The sequence below is a fragment of the Zingiber officinale genome, chromosome 6A, assembly GCF_018446385.1.
Source record: "Zingiber officinale cultivar Zhangliang chromosome 6A, Zo_v1.1, whole genome shotgun sequence".
NCBI lineage: Eukaryota > Viridiplantae > Streptophyta > Magnoliopsida > Zingiberales > Zingiberaceae > Zingiber > Zingiber officinale.
Window position 1 is genome coordinate 25073013 of NC_055997.1, and position 22673 is coordinate 25095685.

At 37.5% G+C, this 22673-nt stretch overlaps 1 protein-coding gene across 1 annotated transcript; it reads right to left on the reverse strand.

Moving 5' to 3' along the window:
- Positions 1-655: 655 nt before the first annotated feature.
- On the reverse strand, positions 656-2268 carry LOC121996148. The gene is made up of 3 exons (XM_042549992.1): positions 1550-2268; positions 1207-1392; positions 656-1093 (listed from the first exon to the last, which is right to left on the reverse strand). The coding sequence occupies exons 1-3, from the start codon at positions 2051-2053 to the stop codon at positions 803-805; spliced, it is 981 nt and encodes a 326-aa protein (XP_042405926.1). The 5' UTR covers positions 2054-2268; the 3' UTR covers positions 656-802.
- Between the last annotated feature and the right edge of the window lie 20405 nt (positions 2269-22673).

Here is a 22673-nt window from a genome sequence, read left to right on the forward strand (position 1 = left end):
GAGATTATAAAACTAATTTTATGGTTTGATATTCTCAACCTTAATTAATTAGTTTTCCAGAAGATTGTTCCTTGTAGTACTTATTAGAAAAAAGACTAAAAAAAAGGATTTTGAAATCCATCTCAAATCGAGATTATAGAGCATAAATCATACCTGATATATATGAAAAAGGAACAGATCTAAAAAAACAGAATCAAAAAGAAAAAAAAAAGTTAGAAATCAATCCCAAATCTAATGATTTAATCCGATACCTGACCAGAAGAGAGAGGTAAGAAACCTGAGGAGGAGTTTGGTATGCCAGTGATCCATGTCTCCGTCGTCGACGTCTTCTTATTCTGCCGGGAGGAAGAAGGTCGGAACCGTTACACAAGTAGTTTTATGCTAAACGATTATTACAGCGAGAAGGAAGGAAAGAGAAGAACGCATGCTTGGGAACGAATCAAAGAGAGGAAGCAGAGAGACACAGCGATTGCTTGCTTGTTCGCTCGATCGAAGTGGAGCGTGGCTTCCTCTTCTCTGTGTGTATTCCATCCTTGCTCTGATTCATCTCTCTCACTTGTTATCTCTCCCACTCTTTTTTGCCCTTTTTTGATTTTTTTTGTTTTTTTTGGCGTTGGAGGGAAATAAATAAATATTCCTTTAGAAACTTTGACCAGACAAACAAAAATTTATCATAGACCAATATTGAATAAATTGGTTGGCTTACAAAAATAAATAATAAAGCAGTGCATTAATAATATATTGTCTCTACTACTAAAATAAAAAAAAATTACAAAATTATAAATATATTGCTTCTCCTTTGTCAGTTGTACTGACAAGAATTCTTCAAGGAGACAGGGGAGCCGAGCTTCGCGGGGTCCAGGCTGACCTGGCACTCAACGTCCACGTGGAACCTGGGCTTTACCAGCTGGCCCAGCACATAAGCCCTGGCCTTGATCACGAAACTGAGGGTTAAAGGGATCCGGTTCGGCTGATTGGGCTTTCCAGATGGGCCGGAGAGGATCGGCCCGCCTCCGTACAAAGGCACCTTCGTCCCTTCCACCACCGTCACCACGTTTCGCTGGCTCTTTCTCGACTGGTAAAAATTCTTCATCTGCAATTTTTGTTTATAAATATTTTTGTTTTGGGGATTTATGATGTATTAAATATGCTTTTATTTTTTCAAAAAAAGCAAGAGATAAAAATGGAAAGGTTGTGCATTATTACGTCTCCGGTGGCGAGCGTGAGCTGGCTGTAGTCGAGCTGGAGGGACGTGTCGCTGACGTGGACGCCGAAAAAGGTTCCGGTGTTGTGGAAGGCGAAGGTGACGGTGGAGTTGAGGGTAGACATGTCAGTGGGGACCAGCGACGCGTCGGTGCCGGCTTGGATTATGAAGTTTTCAAACGTAATGCTCTACGATTAATTGATGCACGCGATGATTTAGCAGAGATCATAACCAAATGCATTTTTCTGAATTATATGTATATGAAGTATTTAAAAAACTGGAAAAATGATACCAAAAAGAGGATCGAAAGGGAAAGGAAAGGGAAAGGGGAAAGGGAAAGGGAACCTTCATGGTGACTCGAGGCTTCTGCGATCTGCTGGCGCCCCAGAGAATGAGGGCGAAGAAGGAGAAGAGCACCGCGAATCCGAGGACGAAGGCCAAGTAGTAGCACCGCCGCGGCAGCCCAAGCTGCTCGTCCTCCTCCTCCAGCAGCCCCTCCTCCTCGATCGTGGCGAACTCCTTGATCTTGATCCGCCCCCGCCCCGCCCCTTTCTCATCCCCGACGACCGCTCCGGCCGCCGCGATCTTCCGCCCGCGTCCGGGCTTGATAGATCCGGAGAAGCGGCTGGAGGAGGAGTCGCGCGAGTGGGGGCCGACCGAGGAGTGGGAGTGGCGCGGCGGCGACGCGGTGGGGCTGAGCGCCGGGGTGGAGTGGAAGGATGTGGCGGTCTTCTCGCCGTCGTGGGAGTCGCGCGATGGGCTCTGGACGTAGTAGACCGGCCGCCGCGGCGAGCGCGGCGGCGACGAGAGGGCGAGGCTAGTCACCTCGGAGTCCGTCTTCGCGTGCATCTCGATCGTCGGTGGCTTGATTGGATCGGGATCTGGCTGGGATGTATCTTATGGAAGAAGAAGAAGCGGTGAATTGTACACGCAATGCATGTTGAGTACAGCGATGTAGCCATGTGAGAGACTGATGTCATTCGTGTGACAGGTCAACGACGCCGTTTGCTCTGTAACTTGGCGTTTTCTTGGGGATGACGAGGGACGCCGAGGCAACCATGAACGCGTTGGGAGTCGGTCACGATTGTTCGACATCAGGGACTTGTGGAGCTTTTCCACCGACAAATAAAAAATAATAATAATAATAACAGCATGCCATTTTTTAAAATAATAATTTGATCCAAAACCTTATAATTTAATAACAATTTTAAAAATATATTTTCGGTTCGGCTTCGCTAACTAAATGCCAATATTTTAAATCCCAAACGAATTTTCTCAAAGATACTTCCTACCTAAACGTCAGATAGGCAATCCAAATAAAACTTATAAATATTTCTCTTAAATTTTACATGTTTAGTTAAACTCTATTTCATTTGTTAATTCTGTTTAAAACTTATAAATAATTCTCTAAGACTTGAATACTAAAAATATTTTTATATAATGACTCCATACATATTAAAATAGATAATTCATTTTTAAATTTGAATACTTATAAATAAACTCAAATCAGTTAAAATGAAAAAAAAACAAATATAAAAACATAGAAATACATTTGTTAATTCAACGCTTCCCTAGCTTAAGATAGCTGACAAAAAGAAAACAATTAAAGATGATGTTTATGGCAAATAAATATATTTATTTTAAAAAAATTACTCAGCATAAATGAGGGAGAGGGGGAATAAAAATTAAAATGAGCATCTTTTTTATTATAATTATAAAAATATTTTTTTCTCATTTCACTTCAATATATTTTAATTTCTTTTTTAAAATTTATAATACTATTGTAACAGATAGGGATTATAACTATTATAATATAAATACTATTTCAATTTTGATTATTAATCATAATTGTTATAATATAGATAATTTATTTATAATTAATATTATATTATATCAGTTACCAGATTTATGCCGTTATAATTGTAGAGTAACAGTAGTTATGAAATTATAATCCTTACCTACGATTATGATTTTATAGTTACTAATATATTTTAGAAAAAAAAATATATTTTTTAAAATAAAAATAAATTAAGATAGAATGAAATATTATTTTAATTAAAAAATAAATGATTTTAATAAAAAAAAATCTTTGAATTTTTACCCAAAATAAAATATATCCTCAGCCATTGTTAGACGAAGACATGAGTTGATTGTTATCTACCTAGTGGAAGTAAAAGGGTAGAATCTGTCATCCCAGTGGCTCCACAAAGTCGGTCCCACGACCATATGTGAGGAGATAAATTGGAAAACTATAGTTGGTCAGTGCGGAGGAGAGTTTTTTTTCTCGACTTTGTCGAGATTTGAACTCTTGCCCTATGATAGCAACTTTGCTCCACACTAGCTAACTCAACCTTACCCCGGAGACGATTCTTACCTACCTAGTGATCAGACGAAGACATGAGTTTATTCTTGCCTACATAGTGATCCGTTAAATTTGATTGAATCTATCCCCATATAAATAATATATAATCTTTACCACACTGCAAATAGTTCATGTCGTAGTGTTATCACATAGAGTAATGATGCTCGCAGCGACTTCCCTCAGAGAATTCGCTGAACGACTTAGGTGGCAGCTGATGTGGCCAAGTCAAACTCAGAGAAAAAAATCGCAGACTTGGCCTTTCGTAATAATCTTCCCCTTTCACAACCGTGCCCTAACTTCCCTCCTCCTCCTCCATTTTGTTGCGACCTCTCCTCCCACGCCCTAACTCTACTCCTCCTCCTCCTCCTCCGTTTTTTCTCCTCCGTGCCCTAACTCTATTTTGTGGTGGTGTGTGAAATCAGGCGTTTGATAAACACAGGCTGGAGAAGGACCTTTGAGATTAAGTATTGTTTAGGATGATTTGTGATTTTAGGTATACGTTATCTATTTATCAAGTTTATAGGGATTAGGTCATTTTGTTTCCAAGTCATGTCATGGTTGGGCCTTTAACAGAAGATCCAACACCTCTTGTTGTCTCCATCTTCATTCTTAATTAAGTTTGGTTCTTTTCACGAGCTTTTGTTAGTTGTTTGACCTGGTGTTGGATTAAAGTACTTCATGAATTTATCTATTATCTTCATTTATTGGGTGTATACTTAAGCATCTTGATAGTTTCCTTTATGTATACTACTGATAGGTTATATATCGAACATAACCAGTTGCTAATCTTGTGATTTGTTTTCTTTCACAGGGTACCAACTATCGGGGGCAAGGAGCTTGACCTTCATTGTCTTTTTGTCGAGGTAACATCCCGCCGAGGAGGCATTGAAAAGGTAAAGCGATATTGAAATTTTTGCTCAAGAATTTAAAACTTTATACTGCGTTCTGGTTAACTTATTATTGTTTGCTTGACACTGACAAGCACTATATCATTTCTGTGATGTTCTCTGGAAACTCATAGGAATAATTGATAAATTGCCTGAAGGATATATAGAATTGAAATCCTTGTTTAATATATTATGATTAAATTAGACATTAAAAGGGTATATCTCTGAGAGCCCAGTTATGATTTAAATTGTATTCTCATTAATAAGGATGTGATCCCAACTTGCCATTCAACTAATGGGAATATTATAGAATGAGAGGTTGAAAAACTTTGCAGTTTGTTGCTTGTGAACAATTGCAGTAATAAAATACCTCACAATTGGATATTTAAGTTGGGTCTTAGTTCTCGATATGATAGTTATGTTGGCTTCATGAGCCTATTTTAGTTTGACAGATTCACAGAACAGAATGAACTACTATTTCTTTTGTTTTTACATGCTGGCATTGCATTTAAAATTGATGTTAATGAAAATATTCTCTTTGTTGAGAGTTTTTTTTGTTAAATTTATTTATTTTTAATCTAAGTGAAGGAAATTTGATTATTAGGTTATTATTCCATGTCATCCTCAAGTTATAGCAGCATTGACAATACAAGATTTTAACCTGTACCATGTAGGGACTGCGGACGAAGAATATTTGTGTGTGTTTTTAGATCAACCAAGAATCCTAGAAGATACTATTACAAATGTGGGCAACATGGATGGCAAAAGTGGGTGACGACCGATACTAGTTCATCGGGCAAAATTGAAAGTGAGCAGCACAATGCTTCTCATGGACATAAACCGGGAATAATAAATGCACCAAAATTTATTTGGATATTAGTGATGGTGAACTTGATTCTCTTAGCCATAATCCTGATTGAGTTGTTAGTTCATCTGACAAGTTAGTATTAAGTAGTGTTGGTGTTGTAATGTAACTAGCTTAATATTTGTAATTCTGGACATGATTTTAGTTTGTTAGTTTATATCGTTAACTACTTTTGAATCTTGAATCATGTTGGTGTTGTAATTGTGTTAGGATAATTAGTGTTGAGTACTGTTGGATGATGTGAAGCATTTTGTTCACAAGCAATTTTGTTAATTAATTCATCTTGTTAATTAGTATCAAGTCCAGTGAAATCCTCTCGTCAACTAAACTCTACATGATCCAAGCTTAAATTCCTTCAAGTTTCAGGTCCTAAAACTTGAAGTTGATTCTGCAAGCTTCCTTCAAGTTTCAGTTCCTAAAACTTGAAGCTAATTCTGCAATCAAAGGGAGGAAGAGAATATTTCTGTTTCAAAAAAAGATCTGCATGTGCATGTTTCTTGTTTCGGAGCTGAAACAGAGCTTTGATTTCTCATCTTCTTTGCATGCCTCGGAGCTCTCATCTTCTGATTCTGCAATCAAAGTTCGATATCTCGAAGATGAGACAAATTTGGTTTCCTCAGCCGTGTTCTTCCGGATTTCGGAGCCAAGCAAGAAAGTAAAAGAAAGAAAGACAGAAATGTCACCAGTGGGTGGAGTTGGAGTGAGCCTTGGAACTGTGGTCGTGTACTCCGAGGCATGCAGAGACAAATTTGTTTTCCTCGGCCACATGTCTCATCTTCTTTTCTACAATCAAAGTTCTGATTCTGTAATCAAATTGGTTTCCCTTCGAGATATCGAACTTTGTCAGAGTCATGTAGAGAAGATGAGACATGTGGCCACAAATGGCTGCATATGCATGTTTACTGCTACTTGTCAAAAACCAGAAGCAAAAACAAAAGGAAAACAAGATAGTCCATTACTCGATGTCATATTTACATAGTAAGTTGTTCTCAATTTGATAGATTGCAACTAAATTGTATTAAAGAATGATATAACCCACATAAATATGCTACTATTCCAAAACATCTACATAACTCTCTTCTAGAACAACTCGATGAGAGAATAATTTCTCCATGCATTTACATGACACAAATTTTGTAAACATCCACAAGCATCATAAGATCAAATAAATTTGAGAAGGCATTATCCAACTCCATGTCGGCGATAGGAGGATCTTCTGCTCCAAAAAGAAGGTTGTTATACCAGAAATAAAACTAAGGATAAGTGAATGGCATATGACAATAATAACTATGCAGCAAAAAATGATACCTTGTAACAGCACCTAAGATTGATCGCCTCCAAAGTCCAATACAAGAAATGTGTTTATTATAAGTGACCACAGTTTTGAGAACATCTTTCTGATATGTAAGTCAATGAAGCCAATAGTCAGTTATTTTAGCAAGTGTTTATCAATACATACTCTCATATATCCCAACTAAACCAGTATCATACTTTTGTTTGATATTAAATACCAATTGTTTTTAGAATTAGGATCCAAAACACTTGAAACATAAACACAATTTTGTACAAATAAGCTAAAGGATAGTATGCTCATTCACCTACTAGTCCTTGCCTGCACTTTTCCATGAGTCTTCCACCATCGACTTTCCAATCTTTATTGCTGCAAGATAGATTAGAAAAAAAAATTTAAACTAGCTACAATCACATGAATCTACTTGAAAAAAAACAATAATACTAGACAATTATTTTAGGTATCTATTATATGTATCACTTACCTTCTTTTCGGGCCTTTGCAACTGCTTTCTTCACAATTTGTTCAATCTTAGATTATTTCCTCTTTATGGGTGGACGACCTCGAGACCTTACTTTTAATGGAGAGTGTATTGCTTTTGCACCGGATGTAGATACTCCTTTCAGTTGTTCAACCCTTGAATGCTCAGGACCATTAACAATTAGTTTTTCCTTCGCGTCTTTCAAAATTTCCACCAACATAGAACAATTGTCGTCATTTTTTGCACCAAGTTGTTGAATCTCTTCTATCAATGGAGTGAGAATATTATATCGATGTCTTTCTCCATCACAAACAAAATCATCATAGATGTTACTGATACTTTGATACCCATGCTTAATATCTTTGTGCCATCGGTCCATAAAATAATTCATAGGAATCTCAGTCACCTTCATTCTTATCAACACTTTGATCACATGCCTACTTAAAATTCCCTGAAACTCAAATAGACGGCACATACATTTCAATTTAAAATCTAACTCCGTATAATGCACCCTAAAGGAAACTTTTCTTAAGGGTTCTCCATTTTTTCCCAAAATAGTTTCTACTACTTCAAATATTAAAGTTGTCCCTTCGTCCTTCAATAATGAGGCATCGCAAAATATCAATCCTCTTATTTCATCTTGGAACAACTTAAATAAGTTGTTAGTGTAGTCATTTTGAAATTGTCTTTCAATAGGATGACCAAGAATAACTAGCATGGTAGAATTAAAAGAAACAAAATCCAAATGTTTTTCATTCTCAATCTTCTTCTTCAAAGCATTATTATATTGCTCAACAAATTGCTTCAAGGATGTTTTAGAATGGACGTAGTCATCAAAAAATGCATTCATACTTTCACTTCTTTGAGATGTGGACATACCTGCCCAAAAGTTATCTTTAACGTATACAGGTATCCATCTATGTCGTTCTTCATGCAAAGATTTCAACCAATCATTGTTTTCCAAATTAAACTCTTCAATCATTTTCAACTAATTCTCATCACACTCATCAACTGTAAGTGAGTTATAAACAATATTCTTTAATTGTTTCTTTATCATTTTGTATTGAGCATGACCACCAAATTTTGCTGGAATTTTTTTCATGATATGCCAAAGACACAGACGATGATGCAAATTCGGAAATACCTCTTCAATTGTAATTGTCATGGCACGACATTGGTCTGTGATTATAGCCTTTGGAGCATGTCCAAGCATACATGTCAACCAAGATTTGAACAATCATATGAAAGTTGCTGAGTCTTCGCTTGATAATAATCCACATCCTAGCAAAATAGATTGACCATGATGATTCACCCCAACAAATGGAGCAAATGACATGTCATAACTATTAGTCAAATAGGTTGTATCAAAAGTCACAATACCAGAAAAGTATTCATACGCAACTCTACATCTTACTGTTAGAGTGTATACTAAAAGCCTAGCTTTTGGTATAAACATTTATCTAGAAATAAGAATCACATTGGTCAAATGTCTACATTTGTGATAAATGTAGTTGTTCAATTAATTTATATTGTAGATAACATGGTGTGTGGTGTCACACACAGAGGATTATGTTATCAGTACCTTATAAATTATAAACAGTAGCTCACGACCAAAATGGAAAGGAACAAACCATTAGAAGGTCGTAGTGTAATTAGGTATCAGTTTATCTTGACTGTATAATTACACTAGTACACTTAGAGTGTATTGAGTAGGATCATTTGAGGTCGTTTCTTTTATACTGATTTTATAAAGAAACAAAGACCTCGGTTATTATGGAAGTGTGTGCTCTTAATCCTAATATAATAACAAGCACATATATTTGATATTTATTTCTTTAATTTATCAAAGGGTGAGATTTAGTTCGATGAATCAATAAGCCCGATAAGTTGGGAAATAGTATCACTTATAGTGTGTGTTGTTGATTATAGAAGGAAACTGTGTCCTAGAGATACTAGGTTGATAATGTCCTCAAGAGGAGCTCATAAGGATTGTCATGTTAAACCCTGCAGGTGGACCTAGTTCGACATGATGATAAGGTTGAGTGGTACTACTCTTGGATTAAGATATTAATTAAATGAGTTGTCAGTAACTCACTTAATTAGTGGACATTCGATATCTTAAACACAGGGAGACTAACACACTCATGATAAGAAGGAGCCCAAAATGTAATTTGGGATTGGTGCGGTAGTTCAATAATAGTTCTCTAGTGGAATGAATTATTATTGATAAAATTAAGTTGTGTGTTCGGGGCGAGCACGGGATGCTTAATTTTATCGGGAGACCAAAACCAATTCCTCCTCTCGGTCCCTATCGTAGCCTCTTGTATATAGAGATTTATACCCACCACATACCCACCTTCTTACCCAACCAATAGGAGCCGGGCTTGAAGCTCAAGCTTAGGGCCGGCCAAGCCTAAAGTGGCCTTAAGGTGGCAGCCAATAGCTTGGAGCCCAAGCTTGGGTGGCCGACCACATATTAAAATTATTTCTTATGTGGATATCATAGTTTTAAAGAGAGTTTAAAAATTAAATCTTTCCTTTTAAAAGCTTTCTAAAAGATTAAGAAAAGATTTGAAATCTTTCCTTATTTGTAGATTGAAAGGAGATTTTATTTTTAAGAAAAACTTCCCTTTTAACCATGTTCATGATTTAAAAGAGAGTTTAAAAATTAAATATTCTCTTTCATAAGTTTCTACAAAAGATTAAGAAAAGATTTGATATCTTTCCTTATTTGTTGATTGAAAGGATATTTTAATTTTTAGAGATAACTTTCCTTTTTGGAAATCATCCACATGTTTAAAAGAAAGATTTTAATTTATAAAATTTCCTTTTTATAATCCACCATGAAGGGAAAAATTATTGGAGAAATTTTTTATAAATTTCCGGAGACAAATTAGGAAGTTTTAATTAATTAAAACTCTCCTTGTTTTGTTTTAAAGTGGCCGACCATTGTAAATTGAGAAGAGAAAATTATTTTTAATTAAATAAAATTTTCTTTTCATGGCAAAAGAATTAAGGAAATTTTTATTTAAATTTCCTTATTTTCCAAGACCAAGGATTATAAAAGAGAGGGTAGAGGTGCCTTCATGGGTGAACAACTCTATTATTCTTCTCCTCTCTTTTCCTCCTTGGTGGCCGGCCCTAGCTTCTCCCTCTTCTCTTCTTCTTATGGCCGGCGGCAACCTCTCTTGGAGCTCTTGATGGTGGCCGATTCTAGCTAGGAGAAGAAGGAGAGAAAGGTGGTTTTGTTTCTTGCATCCCTTGGAGCTTGGTGGTGGTGGCCGGACCTCTACTTCTCTTAGAGAATTGTGGTGGCCGAAACTTGTAAGGAAGAAGAAGGTGCTTGGTGGTTCTCATCTCGGTAGATCGTTGCCCACACAACGTCCGATGTTAGAAGAGGAATACGGTAGAAGATCAAGAGGTCTTTTAGAAGGTATAACTAGTAATTTTTCCTTTCCGCATCATGCTAGTTATTTATGAAAATAATACTAAATACAAGAGGCATACGATTCTAGAGTTTCGAATTCGTTTTCGATATAGTGTTCTTTTGTTTTTCTTTTCCTTGTGATTTGATTGTTCTTTTCGGTTAACCTAAAGTTATTTTAGAAAATTAAATATTAGCTTTCTATAAAAGGTTTTGTCTAGTCGGTGGTGGTTGCTCCCATATCCAAGAAGGCCATGTGCCTCGCCACGTTAGTACTGGGAACCGATTATGGAAATTAATATTTAATGGAATTAATAACTTAAGGTGACTTGGGTCGAACATGTTAAGTTCCGCAGGAGATCCAAGTCAAAACCTAAAAGAACAAATAGATTAAGTTTTGGATCAAACGTGTTAAGTTCCGCAGGCGATCCAAAATTTAATTTAAAAGAACACATGGTAGCTAGGAAAATATTCAGACCTTTGTACAAAATTTTTGTACAGTGGAACCTCTAGGCTTTCCGAGTAGCAACCAACACTTACATCTGTCCAAAAAATATTTCTTATTCAGGATTCCCTATCTAAATCAAGCACATAAAAAAAGTTTGAGTTCCTACTTTGCATGCGACAAAAATAATTACTCAAAGCTTTAGCATCTCCATCCCCTAATTAACCTCAACTTTCTAGCTTCTGAAATATAATTCCTACACTTTCTCTCATCAAATGTCAAATTCTCATAGCCTTTCTCTCATCAAATGTCAAATTCTCATAGCCTCCAGCCTCAACTACAAATGATTGAAAACTTTTGCTTAAAGTTATTCCAGCTTGATCATTTAGCTCTAATTTTCTCTTTATAGCTGAATCCAATACTTTATTACATCTAAAATGTCGTGACTTTCCAGGGCTCAAGATATGATTATGTTTAAGACATAGACTAGTTATCACAAAGTTCCCATCATTTCGAATAGCAACATTAATCTTAGCTTTGCAATTTGTTTTAATAGAAGGTCGAGGGTATAAAATATTTTTTGTTTGAGATACTTTTCCACCATTTTTGGCACATCCAATAGAGAAATATTTTTGCTTTCCATCATCTCCATTTCTACCACCTAATTTGCAAATACCGAAACCAACATTCTGGGCATAGGTATTATAAAAAGTATGAACTTCTTCTTCAGATAAAAATGTCATTCCAATCTCAGGAATCTTGACTTCATTTACACTAGATGGAGATGGGTCTTGGTCCGTAGGGTCATTGTTATCCTTTATCTCAATTAAATCAATTTTTTCTGCTTCTATGACACTTTCTTCACCTACATTTATTTTTTAAAAAAATTACAGGACCAAAATTAAATAGAAAACAGAGACAGAATAAAAAAACATGAAACAAAGTCCCTCTAAGACAAAACAAAGCTACAAAAAATATACAGACCTAAATGACCTTCAATTCTTCATCCGATTCATATAATTTACAAATAATAGACTAATTGCAAGCATACAACTAATTTACAAACAATAATAAGTTAAGGGCTTTCACACAAAGATTCTACATTAGATAAACTGAGCAATGAAAAGTTATAAGGCGAAGAAAGAAATACTTGCCGGAAAGTAATAATAGCAACAAGCCTTGATTGATTAGAATCAGAAACAAAATTCAACAAAAAAAATCCACATATGAGCATGAACATTGAGGTTGTTTCATTTCATATCTACATGAGGATCGGTGAAGTGTAGAGATGAAAAGAAAAAAGTGGGTTACCGAAATTATAACCGACAATGTAGTGTCAAGTTTGTCCGTACTCGATATCGACCTCCTCCCTGATGTACTCTCTGAGGTCCTTCTTCAGCCTGTGCTTCTTGAATGCCTGATTTCACACACCACCACAAAATAGAGTTAGGGCACGGGAGGAGGAGGAGGAGGAGGAGTAGAGTTAGGGCACGGAGGAGAAAAAACGGAGGAGGAGGAGGAGGAGTAGAGTTAGGGCACGGGAGGAGAGGTTGCGACAAAACGGAGGAGGAATAGAGTTAGGGCATGGAGGAGAAAAAATGGAGGAGGAGGGAAGTTAGGGCACGGTTGCGAAAGGGGAAGATTATTACGAAAGGCCAAGTCTGTGGTTTTTTCTCTGAGTTGGACTTGGCCACATCAGCTGCCACCTAAGTCGCTCAGCGAATTCGCTGAGGGAAGTCACTGCGAGCATCATTACTCGTTATCTATTTATCAAGTTTATAGGGATTATACTATTTTGTTTCCAAGTCATGTCATGGTTGGGCCTTTAACAGAAGATCCAACACCTCTTGTTGTCTCCATCTTCATTCTTAATTAAGTTTGGTTCTTTTCACGAGCTTTTGTTAGTTGTTTGACCTGGTGCTAGATTAAAGTACTACATGAATTTATCCATTATCTTCGTTTATTGGGTGTATACTTAAGCATCTTGATAGTTTCCTTTATGTATACTACTGATAGGTTATATATCGAACATAACCAATTGCTAATCTTGTGATTTGTTTTCTTTCACAGGGTGCCAACCGTCGGGGGCAAGGAGCTTGACCTTCATTGTCTTTTTGTTGAGGTAACATCCCGCTGAGGAGGCATTGAAAAGGTAAAGCGATATTGAAATTTTTGCTCAAGAATTTAAAACTTTATACTGTATTCTGGTTAACTTATTATTGTTTGTTTGACACTGACAAGCACCATATCAGCTGCCACCTAAGTTGCTCAGCGAATTTGCTGAGGGAAGTCGCTGCGAGCATCATTACTCATAGATAACATATACCAAAATCACAAATCGCCCTAAACAATACTTAATCTCAGAGGCCCTTCTCCAGCCTGTGCTTCTCGAACGCCTGATTTCACACACCACCACAAAATAGAGTTAGGGCACGGGTAGGGGTGAGCATTCGGTCAAAACCGAACCGACCGAACCGAATAAATTGAAAACCGAATAAACCGAATTTCTTTTCAACCAATCGAACCAACCGAATTTCCCTATGAAACCGAACCGACAAGATATCGGTTAATTCGATTTTCGACCGAATTGACCGAATTAACCGAATTTTAAAATCCTATTAGGTTTTACCTTTAAAAAAAAGATTTTATTTAATTAATTATATTTTAAAATAAAAATTAATTAAAATAATATTTTTATTCGGTTTATTCGGTTTAACCGAATTACAAAATTCAAAACCGAAACTGAACCGAATTAATCAAAAATCGAACCGAATTTTCAAAAAAAAATCGAAAATCGAATTAACCGAACCGAATTTCTAAATTCGATCGGTTCAGTTCGGTTAATTCGGGTTTTCCGAATTTTTGCTCACCCCTAGGCACGGGAGGAGGAGGAGGAGAGTTAGGGCACGGAGGAGAAAAAACAGAGGAGGAGGAGGAGGAGGAGGAGGAGGAGGAGGAGGAGTAGAGTTAGGGCACGGAGGAGAAAAAACGGAGGAGGAGGGAAGTTAGGACACGGTTGCGAAAGGGGAAGATTATTACGAAAGGCCAAGTCTGTGATTTTTTTCTCTAAGTTGGACTTGGCCACATCAGCTGCCACCTAAGTCGCTTAGTGAATTCGCTGAGGGAAGTCGCTGCGAGTATCATTACTCATAAATAATATCTAATCTTTACCACCCTGTAAATAGTTCATGTCGTAGTGTTATCACATATAATCCTTCTGTATATATTACTGTTGTTCAATGAAGTCTTTTATAATTTACTTACCTATATCTAATCAAGAAATTGACGATACTAAACTGTCTAGAAGGAATATTATCATCTTTTACCATATACATTTAATCCCCGTGACTCCAAGGAAACGTCATCCCTCCACCGTGTCCCGTGTTTTTCTTCCTTTCCTTTACTTTTCTTTAGGTTTTGTTAGATCAAAAGAAAAGAAAAAGATTTCAAAGGAAAAAAAATTCCCTTAGGTGGAGAAAAAGAAGGGGAAAAAAGAAAAGAAACTTATCTGTAGCGAAGAGAAGGAGCTGGAAGGAAAGGGGAAGGGAAGGAGAAAAACAAAAAAAAACAAAAAAAAGAAAAGAAAAATAAGAATCATAGTCACGATCAGGGACATACTTTTTATTTTGAATGGTAAGTTGTACTATATAGATTTTTTAAGGAGTATGAACACACGAAAAATAACTAATAAAGTATCATAATTTATAGAAAATACATATAATTAAATCGAAATATTAACAATAGCATAAAATTTATTGAAAATTTTCTGTAGGTTAATCACTACCAAGATAATAATTCTATAGATAATACAAGATGTTAATCATCATTCCTATTAGCAAAACAGAGCCAAAAAAAATAGAAGATAATCATCATGCGTCACATGATGTTTGAATTTCTGTTAAGTTTCTCCCCACTAAACTTTTAGGCCTTGATATCTCAAGGATTACAGAAGTCTACCTTTCTTCCATAAGTGAGCTTTATTTCCGGATTGGCACAGAAGTCTACGATGACCGACGAGTCGATACAAGAGGAGACAATCGAATTCTACGAGAATGCATTTGTTGAAAATATTGTAATATTTGCTCATTTTTAATTGTAAAAAAATATCCTTTTTAATATAAACAACTAGACTGTCATTCATCCATTCATCTCCCATTCTATTATGTAAATCAGTCTTCACAGTCTTCATTGTAGAAAAAACTCGTTCAATGGAAGTAGTTGCAAGTAAAACTAATGCCAACTCTATCATACAATAAATCAATGGAAAAACTAAATGTTTTTCGGTCTCAACCAATTTATGAGCAAGAATTCCGAAGTCGCCAATTGAAGAAAAGTGAGGATCATCCCACGGATTATAAAAGAAACTCATAAGTTGTTATTCTAAAATAAAAAATCAGTATCAAAGACGTCCCCGAGATAAAAATCAACAAGATGGATGAGTTTGAAAACATCAAATTGAGATAAAAAAAGTTCTTGGATGAAGACATGATATGCAACCATGCAATTTCGTACTAACTTCTGAAAAGCAATAATTCATTTCTTGTATAATTAAATCAACAACCTAGCATTCAAATTTGCAATCATGATAACATTAATAATCAATGAAATCTCTTTCACAAAAAAAATTAGAAATAATACCTGACAAAAAGTCTCCACATGATAATGATGAAAATTGGTGATGAGTTGCCCTCTACGCCTAACATGACCACGAGTTAGCATATTGTCCTCTATATCAAGTATTGGAATCATATTCAATTCACAAAATGTGTTAACTTGTTCCAAAATTATCTGTCATCCATCTTCCCTGAAGTCTTGTAGTCGACATTGTAAGGATCTATTACGCTAAACATAAAAAAAATATAGCAAAAAATTATCTAGATCCTCTTCAGAAGATCCATGCGAAGGAAAATCATATACTAAGTATTTGTGGAGAGTTATACCTTTGCTGCGTGCCCTTCGTAATCCCAGCAGCAACGTTTCTTTAGATGTAGATCTCAGCGCGATTAAGTTGTCGTACCTCTACGATATCTACATGAACAAGTCTTCGTTTGTCTCACAAATTCATGAAGTGGAGAAGGAAACCACCTAAGGTTGTGCTAGCAACCCTTTCTAGGAGGTTCGACCAAGATAGGGAGGAAGAAAAGAAGACAATATGAACCCTTCAAGTTATGACCGAAAATCATCAACACACCTTTTGTACTCTCATGGAATACCAAAGGTCCTTGTGCCTTTTGATCTTCCTTCATGAATTCAATTCATGAAGAGCCTCTTGATCTCCTTCATAAATTGACTCTTAGTCATCTTTCATGAAGAGTCTTTTGGTCTTCCTTCTAGAATTAAAATCAACATTTAATGATCATTTTCGAAATTGATCTTTCATCTTCCATGGTGAATTCAAGTTCACCCAATGAGTCTAACTCATTGAACCTCATCAATCCAAATTGATTCCATGAATCTAATTTATTGCATGATTGACTCTTAGGGCTAACACTAATAATCTCCCACTAGCGCTAGTACTAATCATTGAGATATCAAGGTTGAGTCTAACCCAATGGTCCCATGTTTCATCATATTTTAGTCAAATTAAATATAAACTCATTTTCAATTCAACTTGTTCTTTATGTGTGACCCAATAGGTTCTCGTAATGTTGGCAATGTATCCAAATTAATATTTGTGATACATAAGCAGTAAGTGGGATCTAGCAATGCATCATTGCTACCCAAGTGACGAGAAAGTCGAGATCTGACTTAACATGCCTGTGTCTATTATCCTGTATGACTCAATCTTTCTATCCTTGATATCTAAATTGATCAATGAGGTATAGACTGTTGGTGCAATATCCCTCAGGTCAAGGTTGACCTGGGTAACCAAGCTGAGTCTTGGTTTGGGTTTAGATGTTTGACAATAAGATATTGATTGAAGAAGAGTCAAGTAGGTCAAGGTTGACTGGATACTTGACTGGGAAGTCCTAACTGGGATGTTAGGCAAAATGAAAGTCCTGGTGAGTGAAGCCAGGCAGAAGAAAGTCCTAGTGAGTGAAGCTAGGCAGATGGAAAACTCTAGTGAGTGAAGCTAGGTGAAAGCCCTGGTGAGTGAAGCCAGGCAAGGGAAAATCCAGATGGATCAAGGATGATCGGACATCTGGTGCTGGGAAGTCCAAGTAGGTCAAAGGATTGACTGGATACTTGGCAAGGAAGGAAGTCCAGATGGGTCAAGATTGACCAGACATCTGGTGGAAGTCCAAGTAGGTCAATGGAGTGACCGGATACTTGGCACGAAGAGTAAAAGTCCAAGTGGGTCAAAGGGATTGACCGGACACTTGGTGGGGAGTCCTGGCAGGTCAAGGGAGTGACTAGATGCGAGGCATGATGTACCAACAGGTCAAGGTTGACCGGATGTTGGTTAGGGAGGTTTGGGACTTGGTTTTGGGCAAAAACCAAGTCGGATCGATCCGTGGATCGATCCAGGTATGATCGATCGGTGGATCGATCTAGATTCTTCCCAGTGAGAAGCACGGATCGATCCGTGGATCGATCAGAGTCCCGATCGATCGGCCGATCGATCGGGACGATCTGCTGCGCGCGATAAGCCGGATCGATCCGTGGATCGATCGGCGCTTCTGATCGAGTGCTGCGGATCGATCCGTGGATCGATCAAAGCCTCATCGATTGAACATTCGAATCAATCGGGATCCGACCGTTGCGTCGGGTTTAAAGCCGCAGGCGGGCGTCATATCTCTACGAGCTCTTCTCGATTCATTCCAGCTCCTCCACAGCTCTCTACAAGCACGTGATCGCCAGTTCTTGAAGGTTCTTGGAGGCTTTCCAAGTCAAGAGGCGGATCTATTGCAAGAGGAAGAAGTTAGGGTTAGGGTTTTTACGGCACATCTTGTAAGCTTTTGCTTAACTTGTATTTCCCTTTCTTCTTCTTGTATTGAGAGTGTTGTAGGGCTTCTCCGCCTTTGGTAGTTACCATAAAGGAGTGTTATTCATAGTGGAGGGTGTGTGCATTGGTGTGGATCCTTGGATTAGTCACCTCTTGTGAGGTGGATACCAAGTAAAATCCTAGTGTTAGCGTGTTTGTGTTTGTTTCTGTATTTTCCGCTGCGCATTCTTGAAGAAACAAGCAACACCGAGCAACGAGCGAGCGACGAGCTATTCACCCCTCTAGCTACTTTTGGTCCTAACAAGTGGTATCAGAGCCAGGTTGCTCTTCACCGGAATCATCGCCGGAAGGGTCAAGCATAACAAGAAAAGCTAGAGGGTGAAGAAGTTGGAGCAAATTCTTCAAGTTCAAGATTTTATCAAGCTCAACTTCAAGATGCAATTCCAAGATGGACTTGGATTTGACACAAGGGTGGCTCCACCATACGCTTCTACGAGTTTCGATTCTTGGAAATCAAGAATCGAAAATTTTCTTATGATGGAGATAGAGCAATGGTTTGCTCTAATGGAAGGCTTCAAGCCTCAAGAAATTCAAAGGGAAAGTTCTAAAGAAAAGCAATGGAGAGGAGCAAGTCCAAAGGTGCGAGGCAAATGACAAAGTGACCAAGCTTTTGGTCAATTTATTGCCAAGCACCATCCTTTGCAAAATTGGAGAGTTTGAAGATGCAAAGGAGCTATGGAGCAAATTGGCCAAGCTTCATGAAGAACCCTCAACGAATGCAAGAATAAGAAGCAGAGAGGGTGACTCTTTGGAGCAAGAGCAGGAGGACTCCGAGGTTGAGAGATGCTCAACCTCCGAAGAAGAGGAAATCCAAGAAGCTTCATTCTCAAGGGAATGCAACGAAGGGAACAAGGAGGGAGCATACTCCTTGTTTCATGTTCAAGATGATGAAGCCTCCACCTCTAGAATTGAGGGGGAGCAATCCTTGGTGACACCGGAGCAAGAAGAAGAAGAAGCTTCTACATCTGGGTCAAGAGAAGAAGAGGAGGAAGAAGCTTCTACCTCCAAAAGTCAAGAAAAATCAAATGGAGGAGAATCAAGGCCCGATCAAGAGGAAGCTTCTACCTACGGATCCAAAGAAAAAGATGCCACCCCTGCAAGCAGAGGTATAAACATTTCAATTAATAATAAAAATCATATAATATGTTTTGAGTGTAGGGAACATGGGCACTATAAGAGCAAGTGTCCTAAATTGGCCAAGAAGAAGGGCCAAGTGGCACAAAAGGGCAAGGCGAAGCCCAAGGAGATCATTCCCAACACAAAGAAGAGCAAGGAGCATATTATATGATTCTCTTGCAATCAAAAGGGGCATTACCGAAGTCAATGCCCCAAGGGGAAGAAGGTGGTCAAGGCTCAAGGAGGCACTAGGCAAGGGGGAGCCTCCAAGGTAAAGAAGAAGGTAACATTTATTGAGCCTACCCCTTTACATTATGGTAAAAAGCATGATGGTTCTAACTTTTATCATTTTAATGCGATTTACCATAAGAATAGGAAGCATGAGGGCTTTAAGGAAAAGCATGTGGCCCTACATGCCAAAACTACTATCCCTAAGGCTAGGAATGTAGGTAAAAACCTAGGCGATAACTCTAAGGATGTAAGATACAAGCCTAGAAACAAAAATGCTCATGAACTTAATGGAAAACCAAAAACTAAGGACTTAGTGATGGAAAATCAAGTCTTGAGGTCAAGACTTGATAAAATGGAAAAGACCCTAAAAAGGATGGAAAATATCCTATTAGGGCAAAATGAGCATAACCTAGGTTTAGGGGTACAAAAGCCATCCAATGGCCATAGAGGTTTGGGATACAAACCAAAGGCTAAGAAGGATGTGCCCTCTTACCATAGAGTTCCATATAGTTATGGAACAAACCCTAGGTCTAGTGGTCAAGCCAAGAATACTAGGGAAGTCATCCCTAAGAGTATTTTGCAATAAATGTGACTAAGACTTCTAAGAAGTCTAAGAAAGTCACAAACAAGGTCACAAGAGAGGTTATCCCTAGAGTTGACCTAGAAAATGTGACCAAGGCTTCTAAGAAGCCCAACAAGGTCACTAGGAAGGTATCTAGGGAAGTTATCCCTAGTGAGTACCTAGAGCATCCAAGGAGCACCAATAGGTGTTGGGTTCCTAGGAGCATCTTCTCTACCCCATAGATGGGTTAGAGAGTGTCAACTCCGATTAGAAGGGTAGTTAACCCAACTTTGAGGAAATTGACACTCAAGGAGCATTTTCAAGGTTTTAGTTAACCTTTGAAAATGAAATGGAATTAATGATTACTCCTTGAAAGAGTAAATGTGCCAAATTGGAGAAGTATTGATTTTATCTTAAATGGCACATATTGGAAAATTAATAAGAACTATCAAGTTGGGTTTGTGGTATGTTCTTAGGCAACTTAAGGCAATCCGGGCCTTAAATTTAAAAGTGCTACTCTTGAGGAAAAATGGAATATGCCAACATTTGAGGACATGTTTATTTTAATTGGCATAAATTAATCAAGGGAATAAGAAATACAAACTTAGGCTTTGGCATTTTCTTGAAGCACTTTAGGGCAATCTAGGGTTTAAGTTTTAGGATTAGCTAAGATTAATGATACTTAGATAGGTAATCTAGGTATATTTTATTTATGCTAAACCATGCCATGATTGTTTGCTCATAATATGCCATGACATCATATTTTATCTTATTTGGATTTTGCATTCATGACTTATCATGAAAAATACAAAAATACCATGTCATGCCATACATACATCATGTAGTTATAGAAATCTTTCTTTTGAAAGCTATTTTATTTTGATGTATGCCATAACATAATCATGCATTAAGTTTAATTCCTTGCAATTAAGGACGAATGACATTTAACAACACTTATTAACAAGTGACATCCTAGGTGGATGTCTAATATCTCTAAAATGCCTAGATAGATATGCATGATCCCTAGATTAGGGCAAAACCAAAATCTACATCTCACAAAGACTATAAGGTGACTTATATGTGTTTTAGTGCACATTAGATACAAGTGAGATGTTAGGATGATGAACAAAACTCAAGATGTTGATTTAGTGCATTCTTTTGAGTTTTAGGTTCATCAAAACACATAGTTATGTGTTTTCCCATCATTGGGAAAGCTAATGTACAAGTCATGTGCATTAAGCCCAAGGAATGTGATGGGATATTGGTTTTGAAAATGTTTTTAAAATGTTTTTGGAAAACCTTGGTGAAGGCTATCTTTTGATAGTAATCACCATTGAATAGTTAGACACAAACTTGAAGAAAAACACTAAAGTTTTTGCAAGTTTTCAAGTTTGTGTCAATCTTTGAAAATATGATGTATTTTCATAGAAAGCTATTTTTCCATGATTAAGTATGCCCTAAATAATGTCTACACGAAATTTCATAATTTTTGGATTTTTGTAGAATTTTCTAGGGGTTTCTGAAGTTGACTGAAATGGAATTTCAGCAACTATCAGAGCTCCGATCGATCCATGGATCGATTGGAGTTCCTGAATCGATCCATGGATCGATTCAAACGGCAATTCCCGCGAGCAGGAGCTCGCTGGATCGATCAGCCGATCGATCCAGGGAGTCTGAATCGATCCGTGGATCGATTCAGAAAGGTTCAATCGATTGGAACTCAACTCCAATCGATCCAAGTTGCTGATTTTGGCTGGGAAGGCCTGATTTCAGCATCTTTGAACCTCCTTGAGTCTAAGTAACCATTCCAAACCCCTTAAATATATTTGTATACATACAAAGGGTGTTTTCATGTTGAAAGCAAGGATGGATTGGTTAACGAAGACTAAGTAGAAGTTTAGGTTGAGGTTGTTTCAAATTTTGAATATTTGAACCTCAAAACTTCTAAATTTGGGTTTCCTAATGTTTTAGGGATTCCAAGTCATTGTTGGTGCAATGACAGAAGTTACCACCATGTCTTTAGGGGGAGGGACTCTTTAAAGACATGAAAATTATTTTTCATGAACCTTGGAAGGCGGTTAACCTTCTGTTGTGAACTTGCTCAAGGTTGAGCATTTAAATTTGAAATGGGGAGAAATGGGGAGTGGATATCCTCATTACTTCAAGTGGACACTCATGTAGTAGATAATGCTCAAGGTTGGGTAATTGTCTACATTGAGGGAGAAGTTAAGGATAAATGAAGGGTATGGGACCTTCATTATCGTGTTGATCACAACGAGTGATGTTGTGAACAACGATGAGCAACTCTTCAGGGGGAGAGTCTTCAACAAATGGATTTGTTGAAGTGTGCCCAGAATTGGAGCATAGGTTGATGTGTGTCCAACGATGGGTTGATGTGTGCCAATAGGGGGAGAATGTATGGTTAAGCTTAGTCCTTCATTACCTATGGGAAGGTCATAGGGGGAGAATGAAAGGACTCATGAAAGGGAGTAAGTTAGGCTCTCATTACCGAGAGGGAGTTTGCCCTCTTAGGGGGAGAATGAAGAGCTTAATTTATGCTTTCATTACCTAGTGGCATGAAGAAGGAGGCTATGGGATTAGCCTAACTTACATATGGGATTGTAAGTGTTATTGTGGTATTGTCAAACATCAAAAAGGGGGAGATTGTTGGTGCAATATCCCTCAGGTCAAGGTTGACCTGGGTAACCAAGCTGAGTCTTGGTTTGGGTTTAGATGTTTGACAATAAGATATTGATTGAAGAAGAGTCAAGTAGGTCAAGGTTGACTGGATACTTGACTGGGAAGTCCTAACTGGGATGTTAGGCAAAATGAAAGTCCTGGTGAGTGAAGCCAGGCAGA

What these genes read in the sequence shown, in the direction of transcription:
- LOC121996148 (XM_042549992.1), bottom strand. Translation starts at nt 2,053, where the DNA reads ATGCACGCGAAGACGGACTCCGAGGTGACTAGCCTCGCCCTCTCGTCG. An exon ending in AGCCTCGAGTCACCATGAAG is followed by an intron (nt 1,393 to 1,549) that starts GTTCCCTTTCCC and finishes AATTAATCGTAG; the next exon opens with AGCATTACGTTTGAAAACTT. An exon ending in TCACGCTCGCCACCGGAGAC is followed by an intron (nt 1,094 to 1,206) that starts GTAATAATGCAC and finishes CAAAAATTGCAG; the next exon opens with ATGAAGAATTTTTACCAGTC.